This window comes from Ursus americanus, chromosome 7 (assembly GCF_024610735.1).
Source record: "Ursus americanus isolate L20-20 chromosome 7, mUrsAme1.1.p, whole genome shotgun sequence".
In the NCBI taxonomy this organism is placed as follows: domain Eukaryota; kingdom Metazoa; phylum Chordata; class Mammalia; order Carnivora; family Ursidae; genus Ursus; species Ursus americanus.
In genome coordinates, this window is record NC_142133.1 from 28,409,740 (window position 1) to 28,432,906 (window position 23,167).

A 23,167-nucleotide genomic window follows, 5' to 3' on the forward strand; every position below is an offset into this window, starting at 1 on the left:
ACAACTTCCCAAATGTGATTAGAGATTTGGACATTCAAGTTCATAGCTTTGAAAAGTTTCAACTCAAAAAGATCTTCAATACGTATTATAATAAAACTACCTCTAAAAGAGAAAAAATTGGGGTGCCAGGGTGGCTCAGCTGATTGAGCATTTGCCTTCGGCTCAGGTCATGATTCCAGCATCCTGGGATCCAGCCCACATCAGGTTCCTTGCTCAGCGGGGACCCTGCTTCTCCCTCTCTCTCTGCCTTCCGCTCCCCCTGCTTGTGCTCACTCTCTCATAAATAAAATCTTTAAAAAAAATAAAAATAAAAGAGAAAAAATTCCTCATATAAGCCCAGAGAGACTGAGATGATCCATTAAATAAGTGCTGACAGAAAAAAAAACTGCCGAAGGAAGGAAGGAAGGAAGGAAGGAAGGAAGGAAGGAAGGACCAAGAACACTTTACCCAGCAAAGATGTCCCTCAGAAATGGAGAAATAAAGACTTTCCCAGAAAAATAAAACCTGAGAGAGTTCATCACCAGTACACCTGCCTTTATAGAAAGCTAACAGGAATTCAAGTTGAAATGAAAGTATACTAATTAGTACATGAAAATATAAAACACACTTGGGGCACCTGGTTCGCTCAGTCAGTCAAAGCATCCGACTCTTGCTTTCGGCAGGGGTCACGATCTCAGGGTCATGGGATCAAATTCCGCTTAGTGCGGAGTCTGCTTCTCCCCTCTGCCCCTGCCTCCCACCTGCACACTCTCACAAATAAATAAAATCCTTAAATATATATATATATATATATATATATATATATATATATATATATATATATATATATATATATAAAACACACTTGTAAAAGTAAGTATATGGTCAAATTCAGAATAATCTATTACTATAATATGGTGGTATGTCAATCACTTAACTCTAGCAAAAGCTTAAAAGACAAAACTATTAAAAATAATAGCTACAATTTGTTAATGGATACAGGATATAAAAAGTTATTAATGGGGCGGGCACCTGGGTGGCCCAGTAGGTTAAGCATCTGCCTTTGGCTCAGGTCATGACCTCAGGGCCCAGGGATGAACCCCAAGTCAGGCTCCCTGCCCAGCAGGGAGTCTGCTTCTCCCTCTCCCTCTGCCTCTCACCCCACTCGTGCTCTCTCTCACTCTAATAAATAAATAAAATCTTAAAAAAAAAAAAAAGATAAACGGTAGCATCAAAAACAAAACCGAGGGATGCCAGTAAAAGGGAAGAGGTTTTATATACAAGCGAAATAAAGGTATCAGCTTAACAAGAACTGTTATTGGTAAGTTGTCTTATGTAAGCCTCAAGTACCTAAATACACATTTAGCAAATACTAGATCTAAAGAAAGAAAGGAAAACATTACAGTAAGAGTGGGGGACTTGTATATTCCATTTTCAGCAATGGATAGATCAGACAGAAAAATCAATAAAGGAACACTGGACTTGAACTATACTTTAGAATAAACGGACCAGACATGCACAGAACATTCCATCTAACAGCAGAACAGACATTCTCTTCAAGTGCACAGAGAACATTTTCCAGGAGAGATCACGTTAGGTCACAAAACAAGTCTTAGCAAATTTAAGAAGACTGAAATCATACTGTATCTAAGTAATTAAAACACGCTACAACAGCAGTATTAAGAAAAAAAAAATGGATGGAATAAATGAAATTAAAAGTATTCTGTGGCCTTGCTACTCAAAGTGTGTTCCAAGGACCAACAGCATGAGCATCATCTGGAAGTTTGCTGGAATGAAGAATTTCAGGCAAAATTCCAGACTGCTAGAGTTGGAATCTGCATTTTAAAGAAAATCTCCAAGTGATTCATATGTACATTAAACTTCCAGAAGCACCATTATAAAGTCTGAAAAGCAGTAAAAGCACTAACATAGATTGCAGTGTGAGAAATTCACATCATTAAGAACGGTTCTGGTAAAGAAGCAAACGTGATAAATAAGAGAACAAGATGAAGGATTCAGTTTCACTTTTGTTGAAATTTGAGAACAATGGAAGATACTTAAATAGAAATGTCTAGCACAAAATTAAGGACACTAGACTAATGCCTCAAAAATTGGTCAGGGTTAGAAATATACTCAAAGTTGTCTAAAGATAATACAATCAGGGTAGCAGATAAAATCCTTACTTCAACTTCTTCATAAAATACATAGCAAAAGACTAAACCTTGGGTAATCTCCACACTTGAAGGATTAGAATAATACAAACCAGAGTCAAGAAGAAGAAAATTTTAATATGCAGCCCAGCAGTTCTCCAACTTTTTGTTTTTAGGATTACCTTACATGTTCAGAAACTGAAGATTTCAAAGAGCTTATGTTTACGTTTTTTTTTTAAACAGGTGGGTTTTTTTTTTTAATAGATTTTATTTATTTATGTGACAGAGAGAGAGAGAGACGAGAGAGGGAACACAAGCTCGGGGAGAGGGAGAAGCAGGTTTCCCCACTGAGCACGGAGCCCGAAGTGGGGCGTGATCTCAGGACCCTGGATCATGACCTGAGCAGAAGGCAGACACCTAACAACTGAGCCACCCAGGCGCCCCTATTTCTTTCAGTATTTATTGTGTTAGTTTATAAACAATAAATTCATTGCCTGTTTTCTGTTATTAAAAAAAAATCAATGGCTTGAGACAAGTTTCTAAATTTTTAAAAATCTCTTTAGTGTTTGGCTTACTAGAAAACAGTTGGATTCTCATTAACTGCATCTGCCTTCTCTTTGTTGCCATATATTGTTTTCAGTGAAGTGTATGAAGTCCATCCTTAATATATATGAACATGGAAACAGAAGTATTTTAACAGCTTTATCAGATAATTTTGGATATTCTTCTTTGATATTACACCCAAACTCAATGACTGTTAATTTCTTAAAGATTAAGCTGAAATATGAAATCTAAAATCATATCAGTACTGTTACATTACAATCCATCAATCGATCTATCTCACTCCCTGAAGAGAACGAACTTTAGCCCATAAATGTTTTTGTAACATCATGCAATGGTGTTACGGAAAATACTACATCACTAAGTTATACAGATCTTTCTAATGCTGACATACTTCATTACAGAATATCAAAAAATTACATCATTAATATTCCCCTCAATCTCATCAAAACTCTATTGGGCAGCTTTCAAACTCACAGCGACAGGTACAAATTTTCCAAAACTTTCATTTTTTCTTGAAAGCTCAATTTTATCTCTGGTAACTAACACTGTCTTCTTTGAAGTGACATGCTTGCTTCATTCATTCCAGTAAATGTCTGCCAAATAACCAAATCTGGATAACCTTTGAGTCAATCATTCTTTCAATTAAAAACTGTGTGTCATGAAAAGAGCAGCTTGTTCGGCTTAAAACTCAATCATATGATCACACTTCCTTAAGACAACCATCTTACACTGCAGTATGTAGGAGAAATGCTTTATATGTGCTTCTCATTTCATCACAGCATACATGAAGACAGGTACACAAGAGGTGAGATTTAATAAAATTATCACTGCTTCATCAAGACATCACTTGCCAAACAGCAAGTGCTTGGCGATGAAGATTACATTAACTTAGTGTCACTAATGTGGGAAGCAAAGGCAAAAGAAAAATTAAATTTCCTTACTTCTTACAACCCATTGACAAGTCCTTGAAACAAGCAGAGTGACATTCCTTTCCTCTAGGCACTCAGCTGCCTCCATGTTAACACTTTGCTAGGGGAAAAAGGCAACCTTAGCTTAACATTATCCCAGTACCACCCCGTCCCAGATCCTGTTAAGTCTTCTTTAACATACAAAAATTCTTTTGGAAACGTCCCTTCTCTCTACCCCCCAAGATGTATGTCAACAATCATCCCCCAAGCATATGACCCATCGATATACATCTGAAGGGTCTCATGACTAAGGTTTTGTTAGGCAGTAATAAACGACCTTTTCCTAACAACAGCTAGCCCCCTCAAGGTCCCAGAAACCCTGCTTCCAAAATTAGAGACTTAACGCTATCCCTAACCGCCCCCCCAACTTGAAAGCATATAATCAGTCACTCCTCATAACCCCAGTGCAGCTCTTTCTGCACACGGATCCTGTCTTCATGCTTTAATAAAACCACCTTTTTGCATAAAAGACATCTCAAGAATTCTTTCTTGGCCATCAGCTCTGAACCCCAACCATTTTCTACATCACCACAGCCTTATTTCCTGTAATGTGGCCGGCAGTTTTACCTACCATGCCTTTGAGCTATCAGTGAAAATATCAACCAAAGGCAAATAATGTCTTACCTCTCAGACCCCCTTCAAAGCCTCCTTGAGACCCTCAAGGATCCAGAGATTATACTCTGAGAACCACTGATGAAGCCAAAAGAAGGTAAAGATTTAACAAAGGGGTATATGAAATAAAAGACATCCTGATTGAAAAGAGGGAAGTAAAACAGAATTGAGAGTTTACTACATAGAGAAATAAATTACGTGTGGTCAAATGATTTTCAAGAAAGGTGCCAAGACCAGTCAGTAGAGAATGTCTTTCCTACAATGGGTGTTACAATAACTGGACAGCCTCATGCAAAAGAATGAGGTTGAAACCTTACCTCACACTATGTACAAAAAAATTGACTCAAAATGGATCAAAGGCCTAAATATAAGAACCAAAACTATAAACTCTTAGAAGAAAACAGGGTCTTTGTGACTTTGGATTTGGCAATGGATTCTGGCAATGAATAGGACACAAGAGTACAAGCAACAAAGGAGATGGACAAATTGAACATCATTATTAAAAACTTTTGTGCAGGGACACCTGGATGGCTCAGTCAGTTAAACATCTGCCTTCGGCTCAGGTCATGATCTCAGGGTCCTGGGATTGAGTCCTGCATCAGGCTCCCTGCTCAACGGGGAGCCTGCTTCTCCCTCTCCTGCTCCCCCTGCTTATGCACTCTGTCAAATAAATAAAATCCATGGGGGGGGAACACCCTTTGTGCTTCATGGACGCCTGGGCAGCACAAGTGGTTGAGCAACTGACTCTTGATTTCGGCTCAGGTACTGATCTCAAGGTGGCCCAATGTCAGGCTCCATGCTCAGTGGGGAGTCTGCTCAAGATTCTCTCTCCCTCTCCCTCTGCTCCTCCCCCTGTGTGTGCGCACGCATGCGCTCTCTCTCTCTCAAATAAATACATCTTTTTTAAAAAATTCATGCTTCAAAAGACACTACTGAGAAACTGAAAACATAATTCACAATATGGGAGAAATATTTGCAAATCCTATCTAATAAGGGACTTAAGTCTGGAATATATAAAGAACTCATACAAGTAAGTAATAAAAAGACAAATAACAATTAAAAAGTGAGCCAAGGATCTGAATGGTTATTTCCCCAAAAATAAACAGAAGCGTCATGAGATACCACTTTATACCCATTAGAATGGCTAGAATAGTCAAAATACCAAGTATTTGCCTCCATATTCCCATCCGTAAAAAAAAAAAAAAAAAAAAACCACCAAAGGAACAAATACTGACTTGAAAACAAACCAACCAACCAGTGTTGGTGAGGATGTGGAGAAACTGGAACCCTAATACACTGCTGAAGGGAATATGAAAACTTAAGTCTACAGAAAAACTTTGTACACAAATGTTCACAGAAGCATTATTCATAAGATCAAAAAGAACCCAAATGTCTATCAACTGATGAATGGATAAACAAAATGTGTTATAACAGTAAAATGGAATATTATTCAGCCATAAAATGGCATGAGTACCAATCCACACTCCAGCATGGACGAACCTTGAAAATGTGCTAAGTGAAAGAAGTCAGTCACAAAAGACAATATAGTATAATTCCATTTATATGAAATGTTCAAAATAGCAAATACATAAAGAAAATAGATTGTTGCTTAAGGGTGCGAAGATGGAGGATTCAGAGTGACAGTTAAAGGGTACAGAGATTCTTTTTGAGGTGATGAAAGTATTCTAAAATTGACGTAATGATGGTTGCGTAATTCTGTGAATACAGTGAATTAAGATGTACAGTTGGGGCACCTGGGTGGCTTGGTCAGTTTAGCATCCAACTCTTGATTTCAGCTCAGGTCATGATCTCAAAGTCATGAGATCTAGCTCCGCCCGCATCAAGCTCCACACTCAGTGGGGGAGTCCGCTGGAGATTCTCTCTCCCTCTGCCCCATCCACCCCAACCCCCACCCCACTTGTACACAGGCTCTTGCTCTCATGCTAAAATAAATAAACCTTTAAAAATAAATATATAAAACAAAAGTGGCATTTCAAATCACTGGGAAAAAGAAAGATGCTAAGTCCACTGAGTAACAGTTCGGAAAAGCTGATGTTAGACCCCACTTCATAACTTAAACCAAAATAAATTCTAGACAGATTAAAAACTAAATAAATCCATTAAATCTAGAAAAAATTTAATCAAATATCTGGTCTCAGAGTGAGAAAAGCCTTTCTAAATAACAGACCACTATTTTAACTTAGGAACCAAATATGTCCATACAAATAATGCAATAATTCTCAATATCCAAACACTTGCAGAGACCAGTTTGAGACAGCAACTCATCTTTTTCCCCCTACCAGATGGATTTTTCTTAAGATTTTATTTATTTTACAGAGAGATAGAGAGCACAAGTAGGCAGAGTGGCAGGCAGAGGGAGAGGGAAAAGCAGGCTCCCTGCGAGCCCAATGTGGGACTTGATCCCAGGATCCTGGGATCATGACCTGAGCTGAAGGCAAATGCTTAACCAACTGAGCCACCCAGGTGCCCCTGGATTTTTTTTTTTTTAAATAGAACATCTAATACAAATAAACAAGCACTCTCAAATACCACTGACAGGGTATATATTAGTAAAATCTTTCTAGGTTTTTAGCAATCAGAAGCCTTAAAAGTTTTTACCTTTTTTTTTTTTTAAGATTTTATTTATTTATTTGACATTGAGAGAGGAAGCACAAGCAGGGGGAGTGGGAGAGGGAGAAGCAGGCTTCCTGCTGAGCGGGGAGCCCGATGCGGGGCTCGATCCCAGGACCCTGGGATCATGACCTGAGCCAAAGGCAGACACTTAACAACTGAGCCACCCAGGCACCCAAAAGTTTTTACCTTTAAACCTAGAACATGATCCAGATTTCTATACTCAAGGACATTTTCAGTGCTTTTGGTTTCGGGGGGAGTGGGGTTAACAGGAAAACACTAGCTAAATACGTGTTATATCCAAAGACTAGGAGCAGATTGCCATTAAACTTCGTTCTTAGACATTAGGATATGAGAAAATGCCCATTTAAAAAAAAAAAAACAAACAGTACATATGAATTCATTTTTATATCTTCATAGAAAATTAGCTGGAATGATACACATATACCAAAATTTTAACAAAGTAGTTATGAACGTTTTATTGATGTCAGTATTTTTTAAAACTTCCTGCAATGATCATATATATCACAACCGTAAGCACCAAACAATTAAGTGAAACGGAAAGCACTGGTCAATGTGAAAATTATAGAAAAAAACCTCCCCATTTGCTTTGGTAAACAGGAGGCCACTGGTGACCTGAGACAATATAGTTTTTAGGTAAAAACAGAAGCCAGATTTCAGAAGCTTAATGTAAAGAGAACTTAAGACACTGGAGGAAAAAAGAGCCTAGAAGAGGAAGGTCCTTGAGGAATATAAGAATATAAACCAGAGACAATTCTTTGAGAAGTTTCAAGAAAGTCATACTATGTTTACTATTCCTACAAAACTACTGAAATAACCATTTCTCCAAATCTAATCAGTTAGAAAAAAGTTGCTCAAAGATCAACTAAAATTCTACCAAATTTCCAGAAAGACTTCTCCAATCTTACCAAAACCTAAACTCCTCTCACTGCACTTCAGCTATTTTATGTTCTTATGGAATTTACCATTTTCCTTCTCTCTCTCACTCTCTCACACACACATACACACATGAACAGTTTATCTTACACTGCACTTTGTTAAGTGTTTATATGCATTATCTTACTACCTTAATTACACTTGATAGAGATCTTGTGAGGATTAAGTATCATCCTCATTTCCAAATAAGGAAGAAGGCAAGAAAGCATTAAGAGGTTAAGAAACTTAAGGAAAGCCAGAGATCTAATAAACGACAGGAACAGTATTTTAACTCAGTCTATCAGATTCCAGACATCAATCTCTCAACTACCATCCTACCACCTCATCTTTACTAGACTCCAACCTCAAGAGGAAATATACATCTAAATGTATTTCTATATGTACCACAGTGTCCAGCACAATGCTTTACATGTTAAACATTCAATGTATTTTTTATATATTGAATATTTAAACACAGAGTGAAGGTTTAAAAAAAAAAAAGAAAAAGTGAAGGTAAGACACACAAAATAATGTACTCAGTAAATAGAACATTAAATAGTTTTTGAAAAAAACAAAAAACAAAACAAATAGTTTTCAACTTTCCAATTTGGGCCAAGCAGAAAGGCTCCCACAAAGAAGGGTGGCGAGGAGAGCCATTCTGCCATCAACAAGATAGTGACTATAGAACACACCATTGACATTAACAAGTGCATCCATGGTGTGGGCTTCAGCAAGTGTGACTCCTGAGCACTCAAAGAGATCCAGAAGTTTGCCATGGAGATGAGAACTCCAGATGTGCACAATGACATCAGCATCAACAAATCTTTCCAGGCCAAAGTAATAAGGAAAGTCCCATACCATATCCGTGTATAGACGTCCAGAAAACAAAAACTCACCAAACAAACTCTATACACTGGTTACCTATGTAGCTGTCATCACTTTCAGAAATCTACAGACAGGTCAATGTAGATGAGAACTAATCCTTGATTTCAAGTTCTAAGACCACAAAAAAAGTATTAAGTTTTCAGTATAGCATAATGTCCTAGATACCATGGGCACAGAAACAATCTCACCTTCTTCCTGGTCACAACCTGCCAAATTTCTTTTTGGGAACTTTTTTTTTTTTTTTTTTTTTTAAGCTACGAGGTCTGGGTGGGGTCAGCTTCAGGAATGGGTTAGGATTAGTTTAAGCCAACCAAAGTCCATCCACTCTGAGCTCTACTTCAGGAATAAGTCCAATGACATGTAAGCCAATGATACATGAAATGCCATTTGCCATCGAGGTTTTGGGAAAAGCTTCCCTGTTCTTTTATACAGGTTTCAGAGGAGATTCTTTTCCTCTGTGTAGCATAAACATGATTTCCAGGGGCACCTCAGTGGCTCAGCCAGTTAAGCATCTGCCTTTGGCTTAGGTCATGAGCCCAGGGTCCTGGGATCAAGCCCCACGTTGGGCTCCCTGCTCAGTGGGGAGCCTGCTTCTCCCTCTCCCTCTGTCTCCCAGCTCTCACTCTCAATCTCTATCTGAAATAAATAAATAAAGCCTTTAAAAGAAAAAAATTATTTCCAAACACTGTGGTATAAAGATGGTGAAGTAGCTATTTCTGCTACCATGAGAAGGGCCAAACTGAGGTCGAACCAAGGAAGCACAGAGAGCAAGCCAAAAAGGAATGAAGTCTTGATAATGTTCTGAATCCACAGAGTAAGAGTAGACCACACCCAAAGACAGCACACACCTGAACTGCTTGGTTATAACTTAGAGGGAAAAAAAAAAAAAAAAAAATCCCCATTTCCACCAAAGAGGCTGTTTTCTTTCTGGTCCTTGCAACACAGTCCTACTTGGTTCAAAAAGTAATTCCCAATCCTCCATTTTTAATCCATAGATGTAAATATCGAGGGATATTCAGAAATTAAAAAACAAACGCACACCTTGACAAAATTAGGGCTTTTTTCTTTTTTTATTCAGTGGAGCACCTTTTAATTAGTGGAGATGGTAAGCAGGATGTCACAAAAGGATTGACAATATGTAATATATCCAAGTAGATTCAGAAAGCAGGAAAAACCACCACATCCAGCCTACCCTGACTTCTGTCCCATTACCCACCTACAGTGATCTTAAGATTTTTCACACATTTTAAGAAATAAGTATTACTCCTAGTATGTACAAGCACTATGAAACTTAGTTAATATGACAGATAATTGCAACCACAGAATTTATAGTCTTTTTATAAAATGAAAAGACATAAAACAAGTAAATGAAAAATACCCAACTGTGTAAGTGCTACAAAGAATAAGAATCAGAACTACTTCAGGGGCACATGGCTGGCTCAGAGGAGCATGCAACTCTTGATTCTGGGGTCATGAGTTCAAGCCCCACACTGAGAGTGCAGATACTTAAAAAAAAGAACCAGGAATACTTTAGATTGGATGTTCAAGAAAGGCCTCTGTGGAAAAAGTAACAGTTAGGTTGAGACTTGAAGGCATAGCAAGGTGATAAATTCCAGGAATACATAAAGGCTCATGATGGCAGCAAACAACATCTGTGAGAGAAGCAAATCAAGGGAATGAGGTTAGCAGTGGCTACATCACAAATTGTGGTAAACCATTCCACTCCCCTCATTCCCAGCAACTATTCCAAGCAGTTAAAGGCCCAACTCAATCTTCTACCTTCCTTGAAACCTTGCCTAATCCACTTAAACCAGAATTAATCTCTCCACAGTTCCTTTGTCAGTTTTTCATGAGTTTTCCAACTCCCATAGCCAAGCTTCTCAAAAAAAAAAAAAAAAAAAAAAGCAAGCTTATTGGTGACAAGTACATGGAATAGAAATAATAACTAAATTCTAATCCTAGCTTTCCTATTTATTAGCTATGTAGTCTTGGCCAAATCATTCCATTTCTCAGGAGTTTTCTGAGGTTCAATGAACATATGTGAAATTACACAATGTTCAAATAGCTTCAGAAGTATATTATCAGTGTGTTGTATACAATTCAACACAGTATTCTAACTGCAAACACTGCAGTACCACCTCCTGTAATCTGCACACAGTCCTTGTAATACTTGAAGAGTTTTAGGTTGTGTTGGCTTTTTGAGCACCCATGTAATATTGTTAACGGCTTTCAAGCTTTTTTTTTTTTTTCTTTTTTCCTAAGACTATTTATTCACTTGACAGAGGAAGAGAGAGAATGAGCAGGGGGAGGGACTAAGGGAGAGGGAGAAGCAAACTCCCCGCTGAGCAGGGAGCCCAGTGCAGGGCTTGATCCCAGGACCAGGAGATCATGACCTGAGCCTAAGGCAGAAGCTTAACCATCAGAGCCACCCAGGCGCAAGCAGCTACACCCTGTTCTCCCCAAAAGAAACCTTACATAGAACTCCAATCTATAAAACAGTTCAAAATGAGCTTTTCATTTAAAATTTAAAAAAAAAAAAAAAAGGAAGAGTTTCTGAAGCCACCCTCACTCCCCTGAAATAGGGACAATTCCATTCCAAGGAACAATTTATAAACCAGAGATCATTACTGAAAATCCTGAAGAGGAAAGAATTAAGGACAAGATCCTGTGGGCTGCCACCAGCCAAGTCCCTCTATAACAACAACAAAAATACATTTCATCTTTTCCACCAGGATGGCATCAGATTCTATCACATTGATGTAATCAAAAAAGGTCATACCTATAGCAGCATTTCCTGTTTTATCATACTGGTTTCTAAAGCAAAGAAAAAAAAATGACATTTATTTAAGTTACTTAGTGCCATGCCAATTTTTTTTTTATCATCACTTCGCTCTCTACTAAGTGATTATTCAGTAGTGGAAAGTTTCTCTTGTATTTCCCAAAATAAGGGGGAAAAAATAACCTACGACAATACTTGCCAATTTCTGCTCTCCAGGAAACTTAGCTAAAGCTTCACAATCACACACAACCATAGCTCTATCACCTTCACTGGATGCAATCTGCCCAGAAATTGAGATTTTTAACTCTTAACACCACTAACAAAAATTCCATTAGATTCCCTCCTAATATACCATTTATCCTACAGGTCTGGGGACTCCTCTTAGAAGGGAAAATAGAAACAAGGTACGATTAGAATAAAACAAGTTTCTGCTGACCACCGTATGTCACTCTACCAAACAGTGGGCCCGTTATCCCCTAATGATATTCATTACTTTGAACACAACTTCAAAATCCCTATTTTTCTTAGCATTTTAAGTCTAAATTTACTCTGAGCTTGTGTTCTTATGCCTGTACATTCATCATTGGTTACTGAGCCCTTCTCAGTAATCAGAATATGGTTCACGAGTCTGGCAGCAAAATTACCCAGAATAAAAGGACCTATTTTCCTATTTTGTCTTATGGTGGTTAAGAACCAGCACATTGCTAAACTGCTAATGCACATTGCTAGAATAGCCCCACAGACCTAGGAGTCAAACACTTTAAGACTATAAAGCCTATATACTGATGCTCTATTGTTAGGTTTTAGCACAATTAAATTTCCTTCCAGACATGCTGTATGAGCTACTCAGTAATCTGACTTCACAGACCACATTCAAGGTAATAGACAATAACACGATGGCTTACAAAAACCCAAATGCCCATCAACAGAGGACTGGTTAAGTTACAGTAGGACCAAACAATGGAATACTACACTGAAGCCATTAAAAATTATAATGTAACTGCATATTAACATAAAAAGATGCCTACATCTTAATAAAAATGATATAGAAATAGAGAATAACATGTAATTAGCCTTTGGGGCACCTGAGTGGATCAGATTATGTGTCTGTCTTCGGCCCTGGGATCAAGCCCCCAGTCAGGATCCTTGCTAAGCAGGAGAGTCTGCTTCTCCTTCTCCCTCTGCCCCCTCCCTCTGCCGCTCATGCACACACGCTCTCACTCTCTGTCAAATAAAATCTTTAGAAAAAACAAACAAGCATGTAATTAGCTTTTTTATACAAAATAGTGTGTATAAGGAAAGCAAGAACGACTTACGAGATATTTATTAAAACACGGACAATTTCTTTGGTAAGCAGTTTCAAATTTCCCTAATTTTCTTTATTTTCTATACTATTTGATTTTTCTTAAAAAAAAAAGTTTCTTTTCCACAAATAACAAAGCTACTCACATTTTTTGGAAAAGGATTAAACATCCTGGTAGAGAATTAACAAAAGGAGTTCAGTTTTTCTCCTGCCACCAAACACTACAGATGACACTTGCCCAACATGTTCCAAGAACTTACGCCAGATTATAATGAAGCACTCAGTTTCTGGCTGAAGTATACTGTAGCTGATGACTATATCATATACATTGCTTTTTATTACTTTATTCATGAATCACAAGGTATATATGCTCCAATACAGGAAAGCTTGTCAAGGCACAGTACTTGAATCAAAACTTTTGCTTGAACATTAACTCAAATGGTATGTATAGGGGAGACAGCACCAAAGGAGCTCTAGCTTCAGTACTGGAAAGTCACTACAGTGTTATCTTCCATCTCTTTATGGAGCTTCCATGTCAACAGTTTCCACAAATTTGCCCCAATTCTCTTCTGCAAACAGCCGCCTCCACTTCCTCAATGTTTTTGCTCCCTCCCATCAGCTTCCCAAAGCACCCACACTAGTTCAGTAGCTCAGAGCTACCTGGCTCTTTGGTTCAAACATTCTGACAGGAGAAATCTGATCGATCAACAGCAGCCCCACCAATCCATCAGGTCAGGAGTCTACCTGGAATCCAATCAGCAATGGCTAGAGAAGTACGTTCTTCCAGGGGATATAAGCAACCTAAGTCTTCTAGAAGAGTTTATGGCCAGAGCAGGAAGAGAAACCAATCTTCAACCACAGTAAGGAAAGTGCAAGAAGAGGCCACGTTTATACCACATCAATAGTCAATTAACACATTTGGAGAATGTTTTTTAACTTCTATGGAATTTGAGAGAAAAATATCAGTAACAGGTGTTAAGCACATTAAAAGGCAGTAAGTCCAATCGTTTTCCTGGTATACAAAGTCCTAAATAAAAGTAATTTACTGAAAGTTCATCATAGACACAAAGCTCACCACCTATGTAGAAACAACTAACTTTTGCCTTTCTGCAATGCCTATTAATTTAGAATACAGTTGCTTAGGGTGGGTATTTTTATAAGCATATGCCTAGTAACTCAGGATTAAGGTAATAAAAAGCAGTATATATGATATAATCCTCATCTACAGCATACTTCAGCCAGAAACTCTCATATCTAAATCACTACTGATTAGGGGCACCTGGCTGGCTCAGTCAGTAGAGCACGTAATTCTTGATCTTGGGGTTTTGAGTTCAAGCCCCACGTTGGATGTAGAACTTACTTTAAAAAAAATAGGTTATTACTGACTACAGGCCCAAGAATACTGATTTAACTAAGCAATCACATCCTTCTACAAAAACCTTTCATTAACTAAAATGTTTACCTACTCTCTACAAGGCACTATATTAGGGACTGGGAAAAGAAGATAACATGGCCCCTGACTCTAAGGAGTACATCACCCAGCAAAGAAGGCTGATGTTAATTAAGAGAAGAGAAGAGAGAGGAAAAAAAAAAAAAAAAAAAAAAAAAGCGGGGGGGGGGGCTACAATGTAAGTATATATAAGGATGTAAGTTATTTTAAGAGAGGTTGGGAAAGATTTAAGAGAGCCTCACCAAAAAAGTGAGATTTGAAGCTAGGAAGAGGAGTTTGGACCAAATTGTGCTATGATATATGTCAGGCTAAGAAGTTAGTTTTATTCTTCAAGCAATGAAGATCTATGATAGTTTAAGCAGATAATATGATAATCATATACTGTGTTTTAGATAGGAAACTCTGCAGAATAAGCTGCACAATAGAAAACATTTTTTAAAGACCTATAATTAAAAACACCAAAATGAAAAAGAAAACAAAAAAACAGGAAAGGGGCGCCTAGCTGGCTCAGTCAGCGGAGCATCCAACTCTTGATCTCAAGGTTGTGAATTTGAGCCCCACACTGGGTATAGAGACCACATTAAAAAAGGGGGAGGGGGGGACAAGAAAAAAATGTATGTGGTGATGTGGTATGACCAAGGGTTGCTACAGTTAGTAAGTGTGCAACTCTTTTAAGATAATTACACAAAACAAAACCTAAAAAGTAGGAAAAGAACACAGGCAAAGTACCAAAAAATGCACACAGCCAATAAAAATATGAGTGTCTGAACCTACTAGTAACTGGCTATTACAATTTTCACCAAAATAATGATAATATTCAGTACAAGTGCCCACACTGTGCAGACAACACTTAATGGAAATCAGTATATCCTTTCTGAAGAGCAAGTAGACAATATAAACAAAAGTATGTTTATATTTTTTGACACCGTGATCACTTCCAGAAATCTATCTAAAAAAACAATAATGTAATTAAAAGATTTATATACAGGATGCTCATTTGCAGCATTACTTATAACAAGAACTGGAAACAAACGTACAATAGGAAAATATTAAATCTTGTACAAAATGAAATACTATACAGACAAAAAGTAGGTTTTCAAAAAAGGTTAATAAGGAAAATGATCAAACAAAACATTAGGTGAAACAAGAAACAATAAAATTGGTTGAAGCTAGATATTAAACTACACATATCTCATTCTTAGAAATGAAAATGTGTGCCAAAAATATTTCAAAACATCAACAGGAATCATCACTGGATGATAGATTTACAGTTCTCAGTATGTCTACAATGAGAATATGCAACCTTTATAATTAAGAAAAATTTAAAGTAAAAAAGAGAAAGGTGGGGGCGCCTGGGTGGCACAGCGGTTAAGCGTCTGCCTCCGGCTCCGGGCGTGATCCCGGCGTTATGGGATCGAGCCCCACATCAGGCTCCTCCGCTATGAGCCTGCTTCTTCTTCTCCCACTCCCCCTGCTTGTGTTCCCTCTCTCGCTGGCTGTCTCTATCTCTGTCAAATAAATAAATAAAATCTTAAAAAAAAAAAAAAAAAGAGAAAGGTGGCTCAACACCTTTAGCTAGGGTCTGTCACACCCTGGTCAAGCCATTATTGTAAAGTTTCTTTCTCTTTCTGAAAATGTAAAAATTATTAATACACACTATTAGAAATACTTTTAAATCAGATCTATAGATACTATCATTAAACATTTAAGAAACATTAACATGTTTCATGAATACAGTGCTAAAGCTCATTAACAGTTATCATTGACAATGCAGATAACCGACATAATATACTGCATGTTGGCAGTGCTTTACGATTACTAAGTTATACTATAAAAATATATGAATTGAAATCATTAACACTACTTCAAATATTAGTTAGTGATACTTAACTAGATCACCAAATAAAAATTCAGAATTTGAGACTCTGTATTGTAAAATCAGATTTCCAATTTCAGAAATCACTTCCAGTTTTAGAATTATAGGTCAAACAAAAAATAGTGTTACTAATGATTTAAATATTTAATGCCTATATACTGTTAATATCAAAAAAACCTAGAAATGCATGGTTTATTAAAGGGCTCATTGCTAACAATATTTAGATTCCATTCAGCTACTTGAGAACCACCGCTTTTAAATTCCTACTACAATTACAATGGCATTATGCCTGAAGTTGTGAAAATACACTAATATATAAATATTACTGTATATTATACATAAAAGTATACTAATTTTTTATTCTGTCAATTAAACAGTATACTCACAATAATGTCTTCCATTCAAACAGATCATCAAAGTTTACACAGCATAGCATACCTAGCAAGAGCATGGCCATTTTGGCCTGACCTGAGGCAAGTCCTGTTCAAATCCTGGCTCCACCAAATATAGTCACATGACTCTAAGCAAGTTACACAAACCCTAAATCTTGGTTCTCTTATCTGAAAAGGGTGATAGAGTACCTACCTCAAAGAGCTGATAGTACTCAACACAAACTGCTCAATAAAGTATTCCGCTTTAAAAATAATGCAAACAGAATTATTCTGCAAATACTGTTATCACAGTATCCTGAGTTCTAGCTTAGATAGGACTATTAACTAAGAAAGCGACAGGTGATCTTTATCCAGCAAACCACTTAGCCTTTCAACTTCTTTACCTCTAAAACTTAGATACCAATACTTGCTCCTGCCCATCTTCAAGGATGATGAGGAGGGACAAATAAATTGTCTACTTTGTTTAAATGCCACATTTGGTCAACTGTAATTCACTAAACACACCCATAGAATTAAATCTACATTTAAAGCCATTTACAGTCTTCTCTCAGAAATTTACTTTACCGAGGCAAACAAATAATGACCTCAATTTATTACTGAGATAGCTACGGTGATAGCCCGAAGCATAACTTCAGTCCTCCAACTTCTCATCAACACCCAGAAATGCTCTGGACTTAGTAAACTGGTTCACAAAAATAGCTAGAAAAGCTGCAAATATAAAAATTCAACAGAATAAACACAGGAATATAAATTTAAAATTATTTCCTAAACTGAATGTAAACCCACAAACTCATAAACAAATTAACTCAATACATCCCAAGCCTTCAAAATGTCCTTATTAAAAATAAAGCACTGAAAGGAAAAGGGAAACTTAAATGTTAGTATTGTTGAGAATGGTTATTCTAATACTAAAGCCAAACACTGTTTTGAAATGTAATTTTAAGTTTTAGGGTATCTGTTAGACTATTCAAAAGGGGATGTGGGGGGTCCTTATTATGGGGTTCTTAGCCTGGTTCCTTGGACAGGCTTCAACGGGTCCTTAAACTACAGGCAAAACTGCCTGTATACCTGTGTGTTTCCATGGTGAGACTTCACAGCTTCAGATTCTCAGCAGGACTAGAGGTATAAATGGTAATTATTAATTCTCTCATCAAAAACTGATGACAAAAGCAGACTACTTACAATCATTTGTTACCAACTTTTATTTTAACTAAATTAGATCTGCCAGATTTTTAAATAAATATTTGAAGTCCCTACCGTTATCAAACCCTCTGTGCATACCAGATATAAAGCAGTACTATCCGCATTATGTCTACCCTTTCACTCAAAGCACAAAATTTTTACATTACACCAGTGTGTCCAGGCTGACTTCTTTCAAGTTTCACCAGTATTGGTAAATTTGACAAGAAATAGATTTTTGGTATTTTTTTTCTTCACTTGGTTAAACTCTTATGGGGAGTTATATTGAGAGATGAATTCTAAGCATATTATTTGGGGACTTTAACTCTGAACTTCTAATCAAGGATGAGTTGATGCTCATCTTTGCACAACCTCTGGGGGAATAAAAGTATAGATTTAATAGTTACTGTGAGCAAGATTTCAAGAAAGACACACAACCTACTTCAAAAGGTTTTATCAAGTTCCAACCAAGATGATTCTACCTAGTCATGGTTAATGTTACTATAATGAGATAAAATAAGACCCTTTGTTCTCAAGAAACTTGTGTCTTATGTTTGGGATACAAGAACTACAGAAAAGAAAAATGAAAACAATTTTGAAACTACAGGGGCAAAAAAATCAACTTCTAATAGTTTGGTATAACATACCAATAAAATTGCTAAAGTTTTTTTTTGTTTGTTTTTAAAGGAAGCATCATTGTGAAATTAGTGTTTAGGAGGCAAATTTCTAAAATGAGTTTTAAAGGAAATATTAAGAAATTGTCCTAAGTATTTTTAGAGACCACTGGCTTATATACAAATAGAAAATCCTTCTTACTTGTTTATTAAACAGGTTTTTTACAGGGTCTGCATGGCCAAATTTTGCAAACCTGGTTCCACTAACTGTATATAATTAAAGGTAATAAAAGCTAAGTTCTACTTCAAGATTCTCTACAATTCTAAGTTTCCATAAATCCATTCCATTTTTGAGGGCTTCTAAACAAAGTTCTCGGGGTTTCCCAAGTAAAGTTTCAATAAAAACTCTCATCAAGTCTCTTTTCAAAAAATAATAAAGATTAACAATTTAGTTTCTTTAGATACTATGTTTAAAGGTAGTTTTCCTAGTTCAGTTTAAAATAACTTAAGACACCAAAAAATTATTAAAAACAGTTTTTCCTTAAAGAGCAAAGATACACTCTTCCCAATAAAGCCATAATCACACAACTTGTATCTGAGATATGAAATAGTTTACTGAAATAAGTACCAAGGACTTTATCTACATAATCACTATATCATAAACCACCTGCACCAAAAGTAAACGTTCCTCAAAACAAATACAAATAACCTTAAAATTCTAGGAAAATTTAGAATAACACAAATATAGGAAAGTCCAGTTTGAATGTGCAAAACCTGCTTCCACCTGTCAGAAAGTAAACACATAGTTCAAAGTAAACTAGAACCATTCCACTTTTATTATTGCCTTGGGTTATTGAAGTGAAATCCAAGCACATCAAAAATCAAGTAAAATTCAGACACAAACAAGACGATACATTTTATATTAGAAAAGAGGTAGTTTGGAAGTTTTTGTAAATATTAGGACATAAATCCAAAACCCACATAAGCAGTTCGTAAATGAGCATTTTCTCAACAATCAAGTTTTTGTAAATTAATCTTTTATCTAATGCACCTCAACCAACTAGGCCTTTGGGCCCAGAAGTAGTTAACTTGCAATAGAGCTTGTTTCTTTAGGCTCAAATACTATCTTACGAGGGTCGGAAATAAAAAGAATCCGGCTTAAAAAAAAAAAAATCAGTGTACGCTCTTTAATAATCAAAAGTATAAGGCATAAGGCCTTTCATTCCAGGAGACAGGCCATGACTATCCCGGGATGTTATCCGTAGTACAGTGCTCTCCTTAATAAAATTTACCATTAAAACGACGAATGATAGACTAAGAAGAAACATCATTAATAAAAAAAAAAAAAAAAGGTATGGAGGTTCCAATCATGACTATCACAGTTCATTTTCAGCTATTTCAGGGCTGGCAGAAAGGTTTAATACACCCACACACCCCCAAGGGAGGGGGAAACCACCAACCTCCTCCCAGGGAGTTTAATGAAAATTAGCAGGTAAAAGAGGCCTCCTCAGCAGCACGCTGAAAATCAAAGAGGGCGGCCGAAGGGCCGAAGGATTCGGACTGCGGAGGAAAGCTTCGTCCTCGGACCCCACCTCCCTTCACCTTCCCGGCAGGACGAAGGAGGCGAAGGCTCATTAGTGCCTTCGTTAATTGACACCTGTAATGAGGAAACTTTCCGAGAGGTGAGACCGCCCAGGCCCGGCCTGGCCGGAGCTCCCGAGCGGCGCCCTCTCGGGCGCCCAGGTAACCGGGCCGGGCTGGGCCCGAGGCGCCGCGGCGGCCGCGCCACCGCGCACCTTCCCGACGCGCTAGGCCCGCACACCGCCCGGCTCGGCCGTCGCCTCCCGCAGGCCGCGGCAGCCTGGGGAGCTGCGCGGGGCCCCAAAACCGTACACCCCCACAGGCCGCCGCCGCGGCTACTTACTTTCATTTAACACCTCCACCAGGTCTGCGCAGTTCTCGCACATCGTTCGGCCGCCGCCCCCCCCTCCCCCGCTACGGATCGCACTGACTGATCCCGACCGGCGGGGGGGAGGGGAGAGAGGCGGAGGAGGGGGCCGGCCGGCCGGCGGGGCGGGGAGGCGACGAGGGCGGGCGGCGGCGGGGACGGGGCGGAGAGCAGGAGTATGGGGGAGGGGGCCGGCGGTCCCCGGAGCGGGCGGGGGAGAGAAGGGGGGCGAGGGGAGGTGCGCAGGCCGGAGGGGTGCGGAGGCGCCGGCGGCGGGGAAGGGGGGGGAAGGACGGGGGGAGGGGAGAGGGAGGGAGGGGGCGGGTGGGGAGAGAAGCAGCAGAGTCACTTCACCGACCAGACGCCGCGGCCACCGCTGACGCCGCCGCCATTTTAATAGAGCGTTCGGGCTGCGCTCGGCTCTTTCCGCCCGAGCGAAGGAGCCGACGAGAAACGCCTCGCGCTCTCATTCCTCCGCCTCCCTCCCTCTCTAAGCCTCCCGCCCTCCCACCTCTCCCTCCGCACACACGCCGCACGCTCCACACCCCGCCACGGCCGGCTCGCCGCCCTCCCTTTCCTCTTCCGTCCGGCCTCCCCGCCCTCGGTCCACCCCCTCGGCGCGCTCGCCCACCCCGCCCAGCCCGGATCTCTGTCAGCGGCCGGAAGGGAAACACGAAGCCAGCGCGGCCGCGGGGGGAGTCCGGGTGAGTAGGAGAAGATGGCGGAGACACCGAGAGGCCCGCGGTTGCGCGGCGTCGCCCACCGCGGCCAACTCCGCGGGCTGCGAGGGCTAGCGAGCGCCGGGTCACTCGCGCCGCCCTGTTCCCCGCCCTTGCGCTTCGCCATTTTTCCTCCGGGCCCACGAAGAGAGATTGGTGGCGATTTCTCCCTCCCCGCTCTCGGGTTTTTGGGGTAGGGGAGGCAGGGGTTCACAGGGGAGCCGGCCCGGAGCGACGCTGCGGCCCAGGTTGGGGCGCACGGCCCTCTCCCCGCGGGGCTTTGTGAGAATGGAACAGCCCAGGGGCGGTGTAACCTGCATCCGTGTTGATCGCTACCCTCGATTCTGTAAGGCTCATCCGTCCTCGAGCAGTAAGACACCTTGATGTGACTAGAAATGGCGGAGTGAAGACCGTTCACATGGCGTCTCCTCCCTTTTACGCGAGAGGGCCCTGCACCAATTGCCCGTCTACAGCTCTTCACCTGAAATAGCGTATTATGCTTCTCAGCGAAGAGCAAATCGCCAGGGTATTAAGATAGAGACAAAATGAACAGGTGAAGGAAAGGCGGCACTGAGCTGAAGTTGGTTAACAACTAGTTAGCATTAGGAAAATTTTTCTCATACCCTCACTGATTTCTATATCCAGTATGTTTTATAGAGATGTGTCTGAACACTCCAAAAGGGAGTGTACATAATCTTAGAACTATAACCGGAGCAGCTATTCAGAGCCTATAGTCATTCTCTTACAGGTTTTATCGAGATTCTGTCCCACCATCTTTCCACCCCAGGACGACCTTGCAAGTATGCTTTGCCTTTTCGGCTGCTTGAACTTGATGGTATAAAGTTTCTGCCCACCTGTTTTACAGTGCTCCATATGAGCAGGTGATCCTTCGGAGCTGTAGAAATATTCTGCCATCATTTTCCTTTATCATCTTTACTATAAAACTTGGGTTTCTGCAGACTTTAATCCTTGACCATCCAGCATCCGTTCCCACCCATTCTTCTTACTTGCCAGCAGGGAAACTTGCCAAACCCAAATTTTGTTTTGTTTTTCAGGTGGCAGCTAGAGACTTTGAACTCCGGAAGGAAGGCTCCAAGGAATATTTGTTACTGGTTTAAAACAATCATGGTAGGGCTGAACCTGTGTTTCAGTCCTTGCAGTGAAATCTGAGCAGAAATCTGTAGAGTGGGTCTTTTGGAAAGAACGGCCCATTACTAATAAAGAAGGGACAAATTCTACATGGTCTTGATTTGCAAAGTAATACAGCATCTCTTGTCTAGTTTTTGTTTTTTACAGTGAAACCACAAACAGTATAAAAGCGAACTATAAAGTTGATAATGCAGGAAAATAAGATGTGGGTCTCGGATACATCCTAGAGCAACAGTCCCTCACCCGCCCCCCTCAGATTACTTACGTCTGTCCCATTTTCCTTAAGCCACTCTTAGGTTTCCATTACTTGTGGCCAAACACATTCCTGATATATAAAGTGAGGACAACAACTATTACTGTACATGTGGAGTACTTCTGGGATGTACTGAAGACACAGTCTGATCTTTAAAGAAATTTTTTTTAATAATTCCTTCATAGTTTTTTTTTTTCCCTTTACAAAGTTATGTGAAATGATACTTGATTTAAAATTCTTTAGGGGCACCTGGGTGGCACAGTCATTAGGCATCTGACTCTGTTTCAGCTCAGCTCATGATCTCAGGGTCGTGGGATGGAGCCCCGCATCAGGCTCTGTCCTTAGTGTGGAGTCGAGATTCTCTCTGCCTCTCCCACTTGTGCTTTCTCTCAAATAAGTTAATCTTTTAAAGAATAAAATAAAAGGCTTTGAGAATCTAGAGTATTGTTGTCATAAATGATCATGGCCCCTCAGCACTTCAGGACTCAACAAATTTCCTATAAAGGGCCAGAAAGTAAATATTTTAGGGTTTATAGGCACCCCAACTTTCTGTCACAACTACTCAACTCCGTTAAAACAAAAACAACCATAGACAGTACATAATGGAATAAGTGTGGCTGTGTTCTAATAAAACTTTACTTACACTGAAATTTGAAATTAATATTTTCACATGTCACAAAATACTATTTTTCTTTTGATATTTTCAATTATTTAAAAATATAAAACCATTCTTAGCCCACAAACCATACAAAAACACTTGACACATTTGGCCTGTGTGCT

At 39.3% G+C, this 23,167-nt stretch overlaps 1 protein-coding gene across 4 annotated transcripts in view; it reads right to left on the bottom strand.

Moving 5' to 3' along the window:
• USP34 (ubiquitin specific peptidase 34) overlaps positions 1-21,976 on the bottom strand; it is a 240,466-nt gene extending 218,490 nt beyond the window's left edge. For 3 of the 4 annotated variants that reach the window (XM_045788051.2, XM_045788052.2, XM_045788049.2), the window contains exon 1: positions 21,840-21,976. In XM_045788051.2, coding sequence (XP_045644007.2) covers positions 21,840-21,903 — 64 coding nt within the window. In that variant the 5' untranslated portion in view covers positions 21,904-21,976. Of the gene's footprint in view, positions 1-20,242; positions 20,427-21,839 lie in introns of those variants that run through there. The other variant, XM_045788050.2, reaches the window with a different exon arrangement.
• Between the last annotated feature and the right edge of the window lie 1,191 nt (positions 21,977-23,167).